The sequence below is a fragment of the Gavia stellata genome, chromosome 22 (assembly GCF_030936135.1).
Source record: "Gavia stellata isolate bGavSte3 chromosome 22, bGavSte3.hap2, whole genome shotgun sequence".
In the NCBI taxonomy this organism is placed as follows: Eukaryota; Metazoa; Chordata; class Aves; order Gaviiformes; family Gaviidae; genus Gavia; species Gavia stellata.
In genome coordinates this window covers 4,375,762-4,395,658 of record NC_082615.1, presented here as the reverse complement: position 1 = coordinate 4,395,658, position 19,897 = coordinate 4,375,762, and the positions used below count along the sequence as shown (strand labels likewise).

Sequence of the window (19,897 nt, the reverse complement as noted above, 5' to 3'; positions counted from 1 at the left end):
GGAAGTTGCTTTTCTAGCATTTTTATCTATCTGCATTGGTAATCTGTCTTGTCATAAGCTGACAGAAGCAGAGGATTTGAGGTGAAAGTGTGACACAGAGTGTCTTGAGCATTCATATGTGCCTGAATTGTGTCCTTTATCTTCTTCACTTCCTAAAAACCCAGAAAAAAACCCAAATCAACCAACTGTGATAGACTCTTCAAAGTACATCCAGTATTTGGAAGCCTTTTCAAGTCAGAATGACAGTAATTTAAAAAGATTCTTTTGTCACATTATACAAAATGAATTTGTACTTCATTTGCACTCCAGTGTATCTATAAAAATAAGTTACTAGTGGAAGCATATATCTAGTAATGTGATTGATTACAGCATTACATTCAGCAAAGCTTTGTGTTCATTCAGTGCTCAACCCTGGATTTCAGGGGGATTTCCTAACTGCCTTGCATCCTAGTGCAGGGTACTGTGCAGGCATGTTATCTGCAGTTATCTTATGTTCTCTTCACCTCCATTTTATTGGCTGAATTAATTTTTATTAGAAGTATATATTAATAACATATAAGGTGATTGAACACATTAAACTGGTTCCAGTACCAGCCTTATCAAGGTGTGTAAGACTAATGGGAGGAAAATTACTATTTAGTGTACTTATAATTACTTAGTTTATTATGAAAACACCATTTTCAAAATAGCCTAATGATTAAAACACTTCACCAGGAATTAGAAGATCTGGGTGCAAGGCCTTTTGGCTTTGGTGCACTTGAATTCACTGCATTCACATCCCAAAACAGTTCTTTAATGAGTGGGCATAGTTATTCTGAGATGTGGTCACAGTTTCATCTTATTGAAGTTAGACTGTTAGGTAGGCAGGAATACAAAAGTCCTAGGATGGACAGAGAGATAAGATACAGGAGTCTAACATGCTGAGTAGGAAACTTTGGGGAACAAGGGGAAGTCTAGGTTCTGGTTCCTGCTCTAATGAATCTCTGAGTTTCAAGTGAAGTTTAGAAACATCAGGATGCAAGAATTTCTGTTTTCCGAACTAATTTGCTTTTCATAGGTCAAAGGAGATGGAGTTTCATGAATTCTCTTCTCTGTCTGCTCAGGACCTGGTTGCAGTAGGAGGAGATGAGGTTTATCCCTCTCCTGCTTCTAGTCTGGAGGTTAGGGCACTCCTTTGAGAAATTAAGATTTAAACTCCTTTGGGCCGAGAGAGGGTCTAGGAACCAGTTCATCTACTTTACCAGTTACTTCTGTTACCTGCGCTACTGTGCAAAAGGCAGCTGCTCTGTTATAAAACAAACCACACCCCCTCAACTAACCCCCCTCCATATCCTCATTGTTCTATTGCTGAACACAATAGATCCTGACTTTGAAGACAATTCAAGTGGTCACGTCTACTCACTGTTTCCTGTGTTCTCTCTGTTTAATATTCCCCATTAGTTAGCTCTTGGTGCAGTTCCCCATTTAATTTGTAGGTGTATAAAGTAACCAGATACAGGCTCTGCATACATCCTTCTTTAAGCTCTATGAATTGTTCTTTGTGGGCTTTCCCATGTACATTGTTTCCTTTGATTGCATTGAGAACAAGGTTTCTTAATTTAGTCTGAATCTCTGCTGGAACAGGACCGTAATTTTTCGGTGCTAAGAATACTAAATCAGATAAGTGAATCAGGTGCCCTAACTGTGGCTTGGCTGGCATTGATGATGACTGAGTATAAGTTTAGAGAAGTGGTTTAACCATGATGAACCTCTCTCGCCCTCTATTAGACAGGTAAAAATGTATCTCTTGACCCATCCAGTGTGTTAAATAACAGGTGTTTGATGTTTTCAAATATCCAAAAGAACAAATACAGCACTGATGATTACTCTTTATGGGCCTGGCTGATAACAGTGCAGTATGGACCAATTGTTGATTTCAACTGATTTTTAGATCTGCAGCATAGCTGCTCTTAGTGAGAATGGTGGAGAATCCTTGTCTTTGTTTCAGCTTTTCACTAATTCTAATGGAAATAATTTTTATGTGGGAACTTTGGAAAGTTTGTTGCTTTACAATTAAGATGAGAAATCTCTAGAATCCAAGTTTATAGTTTGGTCTGAAGTGAAAGTGAAATTCTGGGTCAGAGCCTTGCTCAGAAACATAAGGGCTAAACATGCCATGGTTTGGAATGTTCCTACCCTCAGTGATTTAGGAAAATATCCATCGGAGAATTGTTTTTAGGAACTGCAACCAGTTTGGATAGCAGGAAAAATTATTTTTCATTAAGAGTCATAAAGTTAGTAACTGCAGCGTTTTGTTTTTTTCTGTGACAGATTTATTGTCCGCCCTGATGTCAGGCAAAAAAGGATGGCAGACTTCCTGGACTGGACACTTGCAATGTTATCTAACTCCTCCTTCCAGACCATGGAGGGGACTGTTGTTATGAATGGCATGCTCCAGGCTCTGGTAAATACTGGTTTTCCTTTAAAAGATAGACGATTGTATTTATGATTATACAATACTGCTATGGTAGACATTTAATAGGAAATGCATGGAGAGGTTCCTGTTTATTAAAAAGGGGTGAGATAATACACAGCTAGAATTTCCTCCACAACAGTTTTGAAGATGTAACTTCCCGTGTATGTATATTTTCTTTAAGTATTGTTGTCACCACCAAATGGAAGTGAAGTCACCAGTATAGATACCGATAAATAACTCTCAAAAATGCTTTTAGATATCTGATTGTAAATTAGTAGTAATTTCATAATTTAGTTTGGGTTGCTTGGTTTTTGCTTTTTTTGGCTTTGGACAAAACCTTTGAAATAAATTAAATAATTGGAATTGTACAAAATGAAGAGGCTAGGCTTCTGATATAGTAGTGGTTCCTCCCAGACTTTTCAGAACTGGTGACCAAAATGCAAGTGATTCTTGAAAGTTGTATCCATTCTTCTTCAACTAAAGTATTGTTCTCAATAGTTTTAATAAGACATACTAAACTTGTTAGACAGTGTCCTTGAGTAGTCTGAAAAAATGCACTATTTCCTGTGTTTTTGCTTGCTAATCTGAACAAGTTTTTTGTTTAGTGCTCCTTACCTTGTGAAGTAACAATAGTTTATGATTCAAAGAGCTGAATTCTTAGTTTGGGTTTTAAAATCTGTATACTATGCATGGGAAAAAATCTGTAATACCTGAACCACTACTATATGATAGCACTCCTCTTGTATATTCTAAGAATATATTTTTATAAAAGTTTTCTTGTAGTTTTACACCCTTAAAAGTGTTGGTGTGCATTTTGAAATACCTGAATAACAGTTCTGGTATCTGTTCCAATTTTCATGTCCAAATATATTTGGGTGGAATGGAGGTGTTTGTGTGGGTTGAGTTGTTCCTTTGTGTTTTTGTCGTTGACCAAAGTTGAGGTAGCAGAAGCAAAGATGGATGACATGCTTTTGTACAGTCTTTGTACAGGTTTAAGGATTTGCTGGTGTTTGTACGAGTTTCTATAATTTGCATAATTTTGCACCTTTTTACCTCTTTTTAGATAATTGCTATGAGGACTTGTGTGCAGTATGTTACTAAACAACAAAGCCAAGTTCTGGAACAAGTGTGTGGTGTGTGGTTCCTCCCCCCTTCCCCCCCCCCCCCGTCTCTAGCAGCTCTTCCAAATCAGAAGATACAAGAAATGATCTATATTTAGAATAACTTAGGACTTGCTGCTTAAGCAGGAGGAAGCATTATTTGTATGCATTGCAGTATGTTTCAAAAGACAGAATGATGTTTCATCATTTTATTGTCAGATCTGGAAAGGGAGACTGACTGTTTGCCATTCTAGGTGCATGATGAGACCTGTAGGATGTATAATACATTAGTGTTTTGTCATAATTCCTTTGAGTTTGGCTTTGGCTCTATCCACCTGTTCATTAGTGCATACTAAGCGAAACAGGTGAATACTTAACAAGTAGAATCGAAACTAGAACGTGATACAATATACCTGTAAGCAGAAGCCTGCCTTCTTGCATTTATATGATTTTTTCCTCCTCTGTGGGATAGGAGAAGGTATTTATCAGGCCAGTTTTATTTGTGTCCTATAGCTCATAACTCCTGTTCCAGTTGGTAGGTATGAGCAGACTGAATTTTGAAAGCCTTGTCTTGCCTTCAGTCTTCAATTTTAAATTTGAGTTGCTACAATGTAAGCATGAATTATATCATCAGGGAATAAAGGTTTTCAGAATGATACATATGCAGGTATGTGTGTACACAGGCATGCTTAAGTGTAGTAGGAAGTATTTATTTCAAGAGTTTAATATTAAGAATTTTGTAACACACTTGTAACAATAGCATCTTGTTAGACCAAAAATATCAGCTGAAAATAAAAGCAGTCTTTAAACTAAGTAAACCTTTTCTCCTAAACATGCAAGATTCTGACAGTCTGTACAGAAACATAATAAGTAATTGCTAAGTGTGTGAAGCAGAACACATCCTCATGAGGGACAACTAAAACTTGTGTCAACATTCTTCAGAATTCTTTGCCCTTGGATTCCTCCAGCAATTTGTTACTTTAAGGCTCTAACTGTAGTTGCCCGGGCATTTCTCTCTGAACAAGCAGGAGAAAAAAGACCATTTTTCAGTTTCCGGTCAGTATGGCAAGGCAGGTTTCGGGAATGTAACAGGTTTCGGGAATGTAACCCACCAGGGTGGGGATAAGAAGTCTTTCTCTCTTTTCATCGGATCAGTTTAGGGCTGGCCCTAACAGGGTGGGTTTCAGTCGGATTATATTATGCTGCCTATGGTCTGCATTTAGGAAATAGCTTGTAGTGAGATTGGCATGGCAAAACTGTTTTAAAAAGACATGAAACTCTTGCATTTCAATGAACTGAAACTGCAAGTTAGGTACGCAATGAGTAGTTCAGTGTTGCTGCACTTTGATCTGCCTCCTCGTGGCCTTAAGTCTTGGTGATTAGGTATGCTACTGTTTAATCTAACTCAGCATTATGTGTAGAACAAGTACTACTGTTTCATGATTCTTGTTGAAACACGCAGCCTGCATTACACATTTTAATTCCACTGATGCTTTTTTCTTTTTTTTCTTTACACCTGTCGTCAGTAATATATCATTTCACAACAGGTGTGTACTAGCAGGAATCTTTGCTTGCAGTATTTCAGATTCAGTTTTTAAAACTGCCCTCTTTTGTTGAACCTGGCATTGCAGTATTGAGTTAAATTCACTTTTGTGCTTGGATACTTCGTATATTTGAGGGATTATAAATGTTGGATTAATAAGAAATTGCTACCTTTTTTTATAACACTTGTTTACTTGGAGGAAACTTCTAACCTGTTTCAAGAATCTGCATTTTAAATTCTCTTGGTCTGGAGGTTTGCTTTTAAACCTGCCATTATATCAAACAGCTTTTTAGTTATTGCTGCAGGGTGTAGCACTCCCAGTTCTTGCGTGACAGAGATGTCATCATGTTGAGGTAGCCTTGGGCATTGAAACTTATTAAACCTTATTTGTTTTATAAGTGATTCAGTATACAAGTGTGAGTAATAATTAAAAAAAATAAAACGCCCTACACAGTGATCTGATGAAACTCGAGAGTCTTAAGAACAGGGCATTTCCCTGAGCTGTCTCTAATGCAAAAGTTATTTAGCAATAGCTACATGCTTATGTAAATTTTGCTCCAGGGAAGAAAGAACTCTCTAACTCTATTCTTTCAGACCCAGAGGCACAAAAAGAGACTATTTCCAAATAGAAGGTTTCCCAAGTCTCTGTATTTCTGGCATTCTCAAGGAGTTAGTGATGCTAGGATTGTCTGTTGGCATTATTTTTTTTAAAAAGGTGGTGTTGCTTAGTGGTTTGGTGATAAAGGTGTACAAAAAGCAGTGTTGATATAAGGAGAAGAAAAAAATGTCTGCAGTTACCAAGGGCACTGACCTCTTTCTGGTAATACTGTATCTCCTCTCTTTTTCAATGGTACAGAGTATTCTAGTGTGGCCTTGTCTGATACTTGTGAGTTTTTTCCTTCTCAGCAGAAGTATTGTGGTTAGTTAAAGGATCAGAAGTTCTGTCATTGTAAGACTGTTTCTTTTTCCTGTTAGAATATAGACTGATAAATAACTAAGATCTTATGAAAACTGAACTCCTTTTCCCACCCATTTAACTGGGCTCTGTATTGATGTTTGTCAGCTTAATTACCATGTTGATGATGACATTATCAATACCCTGACAAATACGTGACCTACAGAAGAAGTACTATTTGTGTTGAAGACATAGTAAGAACAAGGGCTTTAACTAATCTATTTTCCCATTAGCTGCACATATAATTTATTAAATATTCTCTACTTTCAAGTGACAGCGTGTCCTCCCTCACCTTGTTTACCTCCCTGCATCTGGCCTGGAGGCAGGGATGGCTGATAGCTTTCCCTGGACCTGGATGTTGTGTGACTACTAGGGGGTGCTCCAGAGTAATGAAAGATATCATTTTCTTCTCTTCCCATAGAGGCTGAAATTATCCTCCCGGTCCTTGACTTGGTTGGTTACAACCAGAAGGTAGATTCAGACTTGTGTCTCCTGCTTGGCAGGAAGATATACTTGCTACCAAACAGTCAGGCCACCCTTAATGGCGATTTGTATAGCTTGGGGAAGATGTCCTGAAGATGATCCTGATTGATACAGCTCAAGAAGGTCGGGCGTAAAGTGGGTTATGCAGACAATTGGAAGGTGTGGTGTGTTTCTTCTGTGATTACTAAGAAACTAGGTTTTGTTTTCCTTGCACCATGCTATTTCTAAAGCAAAACCAGACTTGACAGTCGTCATTGCTTGCACACCACTGATTTTCTCTAATTTGTAGGTGGCTTAATTATTTATAAGAGAGGGAGTCACATACTTTTCAACAGTTCAACAGGTTGGGTAAGTTGGTGTATGCTGTACGTCCTCATTAAAGTGAAGAGGCCGTGGCGTAACTTTGATTGCCTGGATACTCCAATAGACAGGCTCCTTACTTTCAGTATTGTTAGTTGCTGACACTGAAATGTCTATGCAGGTGGCAAACCAAGCTTATTAATTATTTTGTTTGTATCAGATTTTTTTTAAATGGTGTGCCTTGGATGTTTTTCTTCCTTCAAGGCAGGAAGTTTAAGCTGAATACTGTCATGCTGATTCGTCCTTTTTTCTATATTTTTTTAATGTTTTCTGTTTGTGCATCATGTACTCATCTTTTTAGTATAACTCCTGTTTGCAGGATTTTTCTGAGACAGTAACTTTGCCTTACATGCATGGGTGTTTGTAGCACATGCCAGAAGAAAATACATACCCCCCCTTTTTTTTTTCTCACCCACCCCCCCGAGCCCCCCCCCCCAGCCCAGGCCACCATCGGTTAAAGTGCTCATTTATTTTCCCTGGAAAATGTATCTAGTAAGCTCAGAAGTTTGTGAAATTTGGGCTTCTGAATGCTTTTGCATGCTTTGACTTACAAAGAAGTAATGAAAACTTCTTTTCTTGACATTTCTACAATCAGGGAAAAAAAAAAGCAGATGCTGGATTTCGTGTGGTGTTGAATGTCTGAACAGTAGTTCTCCACAGTTTGGTTATTATCTACTTACTTCTATAAAAATTGTGTTTTTTTGGTAAAAGTGGCTCTTAAACTTTTCTCTGATACAGAGAAATACCTAATGTATCACTTGCTGAAACACCAATAACACCTTGTAGAAGGTTATATCTGACCTGCGGTGTAAACAGAACTTTTTTCCTTTCAGACGTTTGGAATTTTCAGCTGTGTTTATTCCAAAGTCAGTAGGTAACATATTCTATTGAACAAAAACCATGTAAATATGAAGTCTTATTTTTTACAATTTTAGTTATTAATTTAAACACAGGCGCTATGGTGTTCTTTGGTTAATTTTTACTACCCCTAAAAACTTGCATCAATAAAATAAAATCCCTTAATCCATATCTCAATTGATTTACAGCAGTTGCTATGATGATTTTAACATTTGAAAGTATATTATAAATCCTGGCTGTATTTTGTTTGAGAATCGAAGTTCTGTGTTGAAAATTAGGTATGAAAATAGTTTTTTATTTAAGTATGTAGTGAAACTGTTGTAGGGAAACAATGTGTGTTTCTCTTTTTTGTTCAGAAAATAATAGAAATGGTTGTGAAATGGAATCTGTCAAGTTCACTGTTCTAAACTGACTCAAAGGTGTATGAGGCTGTTTTTTTACTTCTTTTTAGAAAAGCATTAAAAAAAATTTCTTGTACAATATTTGAAGAGTTTTCTCTTTTCCTGCTTGTGTGTTGGTTAATTTCGTCCCACATCTTGCTTAGAGGTGATACCTTCTAGTTATGTTTTTCCAGAGGAGTCAGAACTGAATTCAAAGTTGGCCTTAAGGATGTGAAAACTCACGGAGAAACTTGTAGAAAGGTGCCAGAATCTAGGAACTATGTAAGACTGAAAATGTGTAGATGTTATGAGGATTCTATTCCATCTTTGCAGGAGCTTCCAGTCTATGCTGAGATATGTGAGGGTAGACATCCAAACACATATGTCCAGGAGCTTTCCTAAGGCTATATTAAAAAGCTGTTTCTCCACATTACCACTACTTCAGGAATTATACTGTGTTTTGTTTGAATATGCTTGAATATAATCCTAATAATTTAGAGGCAGCCCACATGTGCCTTAAAAACAGTATTTGCTGTTAACTGGCCTTTTATACAGAAAGGAGCAGTAATTGTGAAAATAAAGTGCTGCAGAAATGCTGCAGTATCTCCTAGCATCCGCTACAAACGTGTTAACCTTGTGAAGAAACAATCTGACAGGTTTTTAAAGCAGAACACAGGAACAAAGTGATGAAATCAGCTTTTGCATGTTTCAGCAAAGAGGTAGAAGAATTTTAGAGGTGCTCTAGATTTGTTAATTATACCAAAGATTTGCAGATTTTCTGTTGTCTTTTCTTCAGGGTTTTTAATACAAGTAGGGTATGGCATGTTAGTGGGAAATATTTTTTTTTTTTTTTAAATACTGATATGGTATCTTGCCATAAACTATGCTATATTTATACCATTTGTGTTGGTAGTTATTTCTATTAGCTGTTCTTCTGGGCCTGAAGTAGTTCTGTAGCATTTCTGCTTTGTAAATGTCGGTTTTAAAGGATGCCTTACAATTGCCTAGTTACTCGTGAAAACATTAAAAATCTTAAATAATTCAATATTTGTTATCTAATTCCCCTATATAGCTTGTAGTAGAGCTGTTCAGAAGTGCTAATTTAGGATCCTAAAATGCAATTTAGTAACAAAACAAAATAGAATGGGTACATAGCCTGAAGGTGTTTTTATTGCCTTTGTTGCTCTTAACCACACCTGCAGTATGGGAGGCATGTGTGTATTTGGTATGCGTGAGAAAGTACATATTTTTAAGGTAAGTCTGTTCTTGTTTAACTCCTAGGCATATTTATTGAGGAAGATTTTTCTTCTGGTGAATGGCAAAGCAAGGAAAAATAAGTGACTGAACACAGTAGTTTTGATGCATACTAAGTGAACTGAGGAAACTTTACATGTGTAACATGTTTTTGTCAGACGTTAATAGTCCATTTGTCTCATTGTAGTGCTGGGGCTTAATCTTACTGGGATATTTAGTTGTATATAAAATTATTTTGGAAGCTCTTTGCTTCTTTAAATCCCTCGGCACAGGAATTAAAATTTGCCTCTTGGAGGTATATTTGTAGCAGGCTTGCAGTCAGAGATTTGTGTAGCTGGTTTTGTTTAGTTTAACATGGTGTTCTCAAAAACTGTTGGAGAATCGGGGTAAAATACTCAGCAGTTTAGCCTGTACTGGGTCCTGTCTGTCAGTGTGGTTGCTACTGATAACTAAGCTCTCTCATATGTGTCCACCTGTCCTGCTTCTTAGCAGTGATCGAAGTGTTGATGTGTACTGTGTGCTGTGTCGTCTAAATCATAAGCAAGGCATGTTCAGTTTGGAGATGTTCATCGTCAGGAAGTCCCAAACAGGACATAGAGTTCCCCTAGTTCTTCTGCCTTTATTCGTGTTCTACAAATTCTGCTTCACTTTTTAGAGGTTCAAAGCAACATGAGCTGTCTGAGATAATAGGTGCTGTGGTTCTGTGGTTGCACCTGCATTGAGCTCGTGTGACCAAGCACTGAGCTGGATAGTTCAGGGAGCTGAGCTGGCTGAAAACTAGTTGCTTCCCCCCCCCCCCGCAATTCTCTCTTGAGTGTTTTTTGGCCAACTCAGCTCCCTCAGTTGGCTGCCTGTATGGATGGGAGGGGAGGGCTGGGCTACAGTATCCTTGACTTGCACTGACTTACAAAGAAGTAAAATTGCACCCTGACACTCTTTTCCTTTAATGCTCTTTAAATTAGTAAACACTACAGATAATTGCAAGATCATTAAAAAGAATTTTAGAACTACATGCTTGATATATTGTGCTTTAGAACCTCTGTATTCTCATGTCTATTTTCCCTGTTTTAATTGTAGGCACAGTTATTTAAACATGGCAAAAGAGAAGATTGTTTACCGTATGGTAAGTTTGTAATACCCTGATTTTTGTTTTTAAAGCCATTCCAATAAAAAAAAGGAAAGAAAGATTAAACTGATACCTAGTGGTGCTGTAAGGAGTGAAATCAACAGGGAAGTTATAAAGCATGCAAAACGAGGGGAAAAAAAGAAGAGATGACAAAGTGAGGGAGGAGCAGACACAACCGGGGAGTGTTATGTTGGAATAGCTCATCAAAGAATTTGGCAGGTGATCACATTGGCCGTTGCTATAATACAGGAGCTGAACACAGAACATGTAAACTATAAGATGTGGAAAATATTTTTAAAAATTCATTAGAACATAAATTGGTTTTATACATATTACTTCTGAAAATTTTGCAGAAAATCTTCAAGTTTTAACATAAGCACAGGATTTCGGAAAACCCAGGTTTAAAGAACCTGCTGTGTACAGGACCCAGCTGGGATGATGTAGTGATACTGTTGAAATGAGAAAAAGTTTAAAAGTTTTTAGTGAAAAGAGATTATAACGGATGCAATTAGGGGTAGACAGGTACCTGAAAGGAGAGCACAGAAGTTTATGAACAGTGTAGCTGCATGTTGGAATTATATTCGTCTCATGGTGAATCCTGGAATATAGTCAGAACTGACTGCAAAATACTAGCTTGTTTTTTATTGATAGCAGTAAAGAGAGGTAGGGAAAGATGATGGCTAATTACAAAACACTACAGAAGACCTTGCCAGTTTTGTCGAGCTTATCAAAGCACCAGAAGTGTGGTTTGTGCTATTCATGGGAATCAAGCTCACTTTAGAATGCTTATGATTTCACTTAATGGAATTATTTTGACTTCCGAGAAGAGACTTCATAGATCTAGTGCTGGAAGCAGTTTTGTTCTCCCAGTTACGAAGTCTGAGATGCAGATGCTTCCTTACAAAATGCCTGAGATATGGGTAAAGATGGAGACAAGATAGTGAAGACAAACAGAGTGGAATGATATATGTGCTGTACATATATGTGCTGGTCAGGAGCAAACAAAATATTGAGGAATGTCATCGCATAGCAATAGCAGGCAGCACTGCAGAAGCCTAAAGAGTAGTAAGACTGACAGATAAGCAGGATAATAAACAGGCTAGATAAAGTATGGTATAAGACAAAATTATGTCATTTAAAAGATACAACTGTACAACAAAATAGTCGTAATCGATATGAAAAGAAGATACTTGGCTCACGACATTAACCCTGCTAATAAAATTAGATGTCTTGGCCTGTGGCATATAGCCCACTTAAAGTGGTTACAAATCTGGTAGTAAGAGAGAAGTCAGGGGCATACCGATGAATAAATTTACCACAGAAAAGATAGAATGCTCACAACTAAGAAGCAAATATTCAGACAGAAACTGGTGGGGATAGGAAAATGTGAGAGACAAAAAATATAAAAGATTTTTAATTATTTCAGGTTAAAACAGATCTGAGGATCAAATAGGAAAAAAACCACAAATGTCAAAGGAAGATACTGTTTGAAATCTTTTGCAATATAGAACTTGATTTAAAAATAAGCACTAGTCCTGAAGCCATTTGCATGGGTCTATAGATATTTTTGTGATTCAAGAGTTGGCAGGACTTGGAAGAGGCTTATATTTATTTGTTCTTAATTTTTTTTACTATCTTTGAATCTTGATGTTCTGCAGTCTCTTCCTCCTAAACCGTTAGTCTCTCTAACTTTTATAACTGCAAAAAATCCAGGTTGCTGGAAGGTTTGGAAGTAATAGTCATTACTGGCTTTACCTTTTTGTCTTTGTGTATTATTTTATTAATATTTTAGTATGTCAGGATAAATCATAAGCCTTTTTAAAAACTGAGAAGATTTTTTTAAGTCACATGTCCTACAATTTCTCAGACTTTGAAACATTTGTTATATCTTTGATCTCTTAGTATTTTGAAAACCCTGATATGAGACTGGAGTAAGAAGTTACAGAGTATTTTGCCAGTATGATTCCATATTTGCAGAGCTTATGGCAAGAATGATAGGTCCTTCAGAGCCCAAGTTATTGTTCTCTATTAACTAATGATCAGCCTTGAAAGCAATTATTAATTGTTTCAGGCTGAAAATGCAAAAGGACTCTTTTATTTGTAACAGGAATGTGTGCCTTGTGAAAATTTTGTATCCTAGAACTTTATACTCATTAATCCAAGATTCTCTTTTTGTCTGTGTTTTTTCACCTTGCTGGAGAAATAACTTTGTACCTTTGATGTGCCTAAATGAAAGGTTTTGTTGCTGATTGTTTACACATACACAGTATTTCTCATGTCTAAAAGTTTATGGACATTCATTGTCATAAAAATTTCTGTGCCAGAGGAGTTAAGTTGGTGCTGCCTGAGAATAATAAATGAGGAAAAGGAATGTTTTCTTAGTATGCAGAAACTGGCTGCAGAGTAAATGAATTAGATTTTTGGACTCCTAGTTCTGTCAGACTACTGAAAATCCTTAGACCCCGAAAGAGACTTGAACATGTTATTTTCAGTGAGAATTAGAGGCACAAATACTCTCAGAATCTAGATTCATTATAATTTTCATAATCAAAAGTAATCCTTAAAGCAATCCTTCCTGTTTGGTAGGTGAAGGGTATTACCACCATTTGACCAGTGTCAAAGCTACTACAAAGTAGGTAATAAGGCATTTGCATTTCAGTAATACCTTTAAAAACCTAAATCTTCTGAAGAACTTTCAAAATTTTACAAAATTTTCTTACTGTGACTTTTTTAAAACCAGTTTTTCTAGTGTGTTTATTTTCTTTTACAGCTGCTACTGTACTTGAGTGTCTTGATAACTGCAAGCTGTCAGAAAGTAATCAGATGGTTCTTCGCAAGCTAGGGATGAAACTTGTTCAGCGACTTGGACTGACGTTTGTGAAACCGAAGGTAGCAAAATGGAGGTTAGTTTAAAGCTGAAACAGTTTAAAAGAATACAGAAATCCAAAAGCACTCAAAAAACTTAAAGATACCTAAATCTGTACATTTGACTACTGGCCTTCTGCCCTCCTAACCTCCCTGAAAAGAGAAAGAAAGAAATGCCCGTGTTATTTGGGAATGAACATGTTCTTCATTTGCGCTATTTGGAAAAAGTAGATTTCTTCTGCTGTATTTAGTTTCCTGTAATTTTTTTCAAGTTTGGTATAGTAAGCTAGTGCTGTGACAAGCCAAATCTTTAGACTTTTCATGTTGCGTGTTACACAAGCAGAAGCCTGTTCCTATATAATGCATAACTTGGTAAAGATGGGAAGACAGTGACCTTTGCTACTGAAGTTGATTTAGTACAATTTTGTAGGAGTCAACATAACTTTTTCCATTACATAGTTCTACCCTGATTCGATAGAAAGTTCACAGGGGAAAAGTGGTTTGCAATCCCACTTTCGTTTTGCATATTAGTCAGGTTTTGGTGTCTGGTTTTACTTATTGCCAGAGGGCAAACTCTTTTTTAGATTTCTCGCACTGATATTTTAAAATTGCAGGCTCCCTTGGTGACTATTTTTATTGTATTTCTTTTACCAACTTTTGAGAACGTCCTTAGGCATAGAAAATTCTTTTTAGGTGGAGAGTGTACCTTGCCCAATGGCAAAAGTCAGTTTAGCATGTAAAGTATATCTTTTGTAAGAATGTATCTACACCACAGGCTAAATATCTGAGTACAGCTTGGTCAAAGTACTAAGCTAGCTTTAACATTTAAAAAACAATTTTTAATAAGTCGATATTATTAATTTTATTTTTTTTTTTTTTAGTTTTGGAGAGGTTTTTTAGGGCATGGGAATTTTGCCTGTCTTTATTGTCAGCAGTGGAAAGTAGGTTATACCAAAACAGGAAAGGGAGAGATAATGAAAAGGAACCATTTAAATAGTCTAGCTCTTCTTACTCTGGAAAAGAGACAACTGGGTCAGGAGGAAGGAGAATGGGGTACTTTTCGCTTTTCTTTAAAGCAACCACTGAATAACTGGAGAGCTGTACACTGAAAGGTGTAGTAACTTGACAAGCAGGCTTTATGACAATATGTACCTATTTCAGCTGGAACTTAAATCAGAAAAATAAATTAACTGTGTCTGTTTCTTGTGCAGATACCAGCGTGGCTGTCGATCTCTGGCTGCCAATCTGCAAGCTCAGGGTTCAGTTGTGCAGAGTCAAATGATAACAGTTGCTACTAATGAAGCTGATGATGAAGAGGAATATGACATTCCAGGAGAGATTGAAAATGTCGTAGGTGTGTTAAAACTGGACAGAAATTGTTGTAATGCCTGCAAATTAAACATATATTGGAAAATCACCTGCTTAGCGCTAAGAAAGTCATGTGGGTATCTGTGCTAATGTGAACAATTGGAAGGACTATAAAATTTCAGTCTATGCAACTGATTAAAAAGTACTATATTTTTGTCAAATGATTTGGATTTCAGCATCTCAAGCAGGAACTTAATGCTGTAGCATTTGTTGTGGGGTTGGGGGTTGGAGTTACTGAAATACATTTACCGATTTTTATCCAGTAATATGAAAGAGATATCTTGAACCTCTCACAGATGGAAGGATGAATTAAAATTCATAATGAAAACCAAAAAAAATGTGTTACATGAAAGCTAAAGAATTATGGTTGAAATTTTTAAGCTGTGGTAGTATCAAAGGAACAGCATGTTTTTATTAGTGTGCAGTCACACAGCAGGTCCTCTGCTAGCTTGCTGGTGGATGTGCTGTAAATAAATAGGCAAAAATTGCATCAGAATACTTTTATAACTGAATAATCTAATGAACCATGGAAAAAAAGCACCATGACTTCCATTTTGAATCTTCCACAGTATTTAAAATTTTAAACCAAATTTTCTGTTTTAGAAAATGATGTTGACATCTTTCTTGTTTCTTTGATTTCAAGTCATACTTGTGTGACAAATAGAAGAAATCTAGATACAAATATTTTTACTTAAACTAAGAGGCAGTTATGTTAAGAGGGAAATTAGTTTTGAACATTCTAAGAAATCTTTCTGTTGTTAAATGAGAATAATCTGTTTTGTTTAAATAAAATTATCTGCAGAGCAATTGTTGGTTGGACTGAAAGACAAAGACACTATTGTCAGGTGGTCTGCAGCAAAAGGGTAGGTTTCTTATGGTTACTCTAAACTAATAAACTAAAGTAAACAACATAGAAATACAGTCTGATGTAATCCATGATTGATCATTTGTGTGTATTGTCAATATTCAGAGTTACTTCAAATGGCTTTAGCACAGCTCATGGTATAAAGCCATGTTTGTACTGATATGAAATTGGACTGGTCTTCAGGAAAATTTCAGATAGGTTTGGAAAGAGATGTTCTGGAAAGGACTTGATTTGAAGGGTGTAAAGTAGCATTTCTTCAAAATGTTTTTTTCTTTTCCACTTTAAAAAATGTATTTTTGTGTTAAGTTCGCTACTGTGTAGCTGTTGCTTCAAATTTGAGATTGTTGTTTTAGGGTAATGGTGTTGGGATAGTGCATTGTCATCTTGAAGTCAGTCATCTTATTGTAAGTTTCCAGTAACTGAATTTTTCATAGGACTTATTCATCAAATGCACTATTAATGAATTACTGTATGCTTTTTTTTTCTTTTAACTTCTGTAGAATTGGTAGAATAACTGGAAGACTTCCAAAAGAATTAGCAGATGACGTGATTGGGTCTCTGTTGGACTGTTTTAGGTAAAAATCTTATTTCACGCTTTACATGCATCTGAAACATGTCTGCTTACAAAACAGGAGGACAACAGTTAGGAAGACAGGTCTAAAAATCTGTAAATTTTGTTGCCCTTCTTCTCCCATATTTCAAAATCTTCTAAGGCATGGATGTGCTAAGGGTGTTCAATAGAGAAATTTTTCCTAATCCTTCATCTTGACCCCATTCTAAAGTAATGTGGAAGGACTGAAGTTGAACTTTGGAAAAAATAAATCAAAAAATGCTCATGAACTTGCTGCTTTAAAAATTCCTGGTGTGCTCAAGACATGAGTGTTGTGTGCTTCTTCAGAAACAGAGTAGAACTGGAAATGATATTCAAAAGGGTTCTGAGGATCACCACAGATAAGAAGCAATCTCTATGTGAGGGGAGGCTAAAAATATAAGAAGAGTGAGGATTAAATGGGGTATAATAGAGGTTTGTGAACTCATGAATGGCATGGAAATGATTGCCCTCTAGATTTTATATTATTAGAAGCAAACTAAAGTATCGGGTGGCAGGCTTGGAGTAAAGAAAAGGTGGTGGTTATTCACACAGCACATAGTTAAACTGTAAAAACTTCTTGCCACAGGATGTTGTGGATGCTAAGAGTATGTGCCTGCACAAAAAATGTTTTTCTTTTCTGCAAACTTGTCCACAATCTGCCAGAGTTTGGAAGTGTTTTGGACAGCGTTGCAATATGCTTGTTCTTATACTATACCTAAGGCCATGTCAGAGAGAGGCATTTGGGCTAGCTGAAACTTCGGTTTGATCACATGCAGCTGCTAGGACGTTCTTTTGACGCGCTTTATTGTTGGATGACTTATTTCTGCATCCATGTAGCGCATGTAAAGGACTGAATTATTAAACAAGTATCATATGCTTTTTTCTACATCAAATTGCTGGTCAGGTCTACATTGAGTACTTGAGCTTTAAGATCTAAACTAATGTTTTATACTAAGCTAATAATAAAACGAATTTCTTTATTGGCAAAAAATATTGGTAATATTCAGTTTGTCACTCAGATGTACTCAGTTTTTAAAAATCTCATATTCGTTGTGAGTACAAAGTAAAAATACCAGCTCAAAGGATAACACTTTAAAAAAATAAGTTATAAAGTCTTAAAAACTTGCAAGGAAAGTATCTACTTAGTCAATACTTCCACTGTGTTACTGTGATTAATTTAAGAGGTGCTGCTGATCTCAATTATCCCTGGAGCTTCAAAGACCTGTACTCACTGTGTTTTCTTTCCTTGTTTTTCAAGTCATAGGCATGAGTAATCCAACTAGTAATTGAGTGACCTGCTTTCTTCAGAAACACCTGGGAACAAATGTAGACAAGGACAAAGCGAATCTCTTCTGTATTCTTTGCGCTTAATATCTAGTGACCAAAATACAAATAACTCAGTTGCTCATCAGAGGCACTTTAAGTCATATCTCTTGGGTTAAGAAGAAAGGATTTCTTATATGTAGATAGATTAAAAGACAAGAGGCAGGGAAGAAATAAGTGATCATTTTTCACAATGTAGTGAGATTATCAGCGTAGTCCTGCAGGGGTCTGTATGAGCTCTATACTGTTCAACGTACTCATAAAGGGTTCTGGAAAAAAGGTGAACAATGGGCTGAGGAAATCAGTTGGTGATTTAAAGTTAGCTAATGTAGTGAAAACTAAAGGTGACAGAAAAGAAAATGTTATATAAGCCTAAGTTAAGTAACTAGACTTATAGACGTATAGTTACTTAAGTAACGAGACAGTAAATGGCATATGAAATATAATGTCTAATGAATGCAAACTAAAGCACTGAGAGAAAAACGCGGCTAGCTGTAGAACAGTTATTACTACTCAGGAGAGAGATCTTGAAGTCACTGATAGTTCTGTCAAAATGTCAGTGGAGCTGTCAGAAAAAAGAAGGCAAGTGGAACGTTAGATATTATTAGGAAAGGAAGGGATAACAAAACTGAATCACTGAAAAGTGATTTAACTGATGGGGATTCTTCCAAGTGGAAAGAAAAAGTAGAGGGATATAATGGAGATATATAAAATCATAAATTTGAAAGAAAGGGGGAAAGCAAGTAATTATTTACTATTCACTCTTTCTCATAATGCGAGAACCGGGAAGCATCGGGAAGTACATTTTCAGGCAATTATAATTAAACTGTGGAAGTCATTGCCACAGGATGTTATGGAAGCCAAAAGTGTAAAGGGAGTTCAAAAAGGGATTATACAAATTAATGGAAGAGAGTCCCATCAGAGGTTATTAAATATGACATTCTGGCTGCAACCTCTGGCTTGGGAAGTGTCCGTGCTGCTGATTGCCAAAGCTAGGAGGAGGCTAATAAGGGAATGATCCTTTATGCTTTGTCTTTGGCTAAGCAGCTGCTATTGGTCTGTGTCAGAGACAGGATACTGGGAGAGAGGAAGCTTTGATATGACCTAGTCTGTGTGTTCAAAGTTTTATTCTTAAATTCCTATTCCTAGTTTAATACAAAATTAACTTTTTGCATGTTTAGTCGTGCAGCATGCAACCTTTCCCCTTTTCACTCCTTCATCTGCCAGTCCACCAAAAATTGTGTACCATTTTTGTTATTTTTTGCTGCGTTCACTACAAGTGACTCTGTTGTGTTTTATGTTTTTTAAAGGTGGATAAACACCACTGTTTGCTCACTGCATAAGCTCGTTTAATGTGTTTATTGGAAACTATCACTTGAACCTCTTTTGCTAGTTAAGGACAGTGTTTGGCACTAAATTAGTTATTTTAGGTATGTTCTGTAAATCTGCTTCTTTAGCTGGTGTACTAGAAAGTTGTTTTCCTTTTCTGGATGAGTTTCAGGTATTATACTCTTCTGTATTGAGGTTACCTTTATATTGATAAATGGTTTTTTTGCTTATTTGATCATGTTTTATATCAGTATTTATGTTGCACAAAATGGGAAAAAAGACATGTTCAACTTGTCATTCTTATATTTTAGAAGTCTAACAGGATTAATAACACAATAAACACATGCTGGTTTGGATTATGTGTTTTTTTAAAATGTCAGGAATTCATCATGAAAAATGAAATCTGAAAAGGGAAGGCTGGTCTTAACAAAACTTGTCTCTGTTCTAAAATTAGTTTCCAGGAAACAGACAATGCATGGCATGGTGGATGCCTGGCTCTGGCTGAATTAGGCAGAAGAGGATTATTACTACCTTCCCGAATTTCAGATGGTGAGTTGTAGTTGCTGAATGTTAGTAAGTTCATGAATCAACAATATATAGTATTAGCGATTGAATGTGTGGCCATAGACTGGAATTTGCTGATGTGAGTGTGCTGAATAATGACTGTAGTATTGAATTCTAGAGTAAAAACTAAGCCTATGGGGATAGTTAAGGTACTTCTGTCAAAAGCATTGTCTTGGGTGTGCCTTTTTTATACTTAATAAATTTTTCTTTCCAAAATTAAATTAGTTTCTTGGGCTTTTCTTCTTTCTTCCTCCTTCCCATGTTCCTTTGTACAGTTATATAAAAATAATTCTGTATGCCTCTATATTGTGTCAGTGTCATTATTTAAATAGAATATATTAAATAATTGATGACTAACTTGCACTTTAAAGCTAATAGCTTATGTTTCTGATTAAATTTCAGGGGCCAATTTAACATAATTTATACAATGAACTGTTTAAGTTTTTTATGTTTTTTTTAATATTAGGATGGAAAGAA

At 36.2% G+C, this 19,897-nt stretch overlaps 1 protein-coding gene across 2 annotated transcripts in view; it reads left to right on the top strand.

Moving 5' to 3' along the window:
• Positions 1-19,897, top strand: part of TBCD (tubulin folding cofactor D) — a 130,221-nt gene that overhangs the window by 9,103 nt on the left and 101,221 nt on the right. For both annotated transcript variants that reach the window (XM_059828049.1, XM_059828048.1), the window contains exons 7-13: positions 2,311-2,443; positions 10,466-10,511; positions 13,285-13,417; positions 14,591-14,733; positions 15,550-15,610; positions 16,113-16,187; positions 19,311-19,405. In XM_059828049.1, the coding sequence (XP_059684032.1) occupies positions 2,311-2,443; positions 10,466-10,511; positions 13,285-13,417; positions 14,591-14,733; positions 15,550-15,610; positions 16,113-16,187; positions 19,311-19,405 (686 nt within the window). The remainder of the gene's footprint in view (positions 1-2,310; positions 2,444-10,465; positions 10,512-13,284; positions 13,418-14,590; positions 14,734-15,549; positions 15,611-16,112; positions 16,188-19,310; positions 19,406-19,897) is intronic.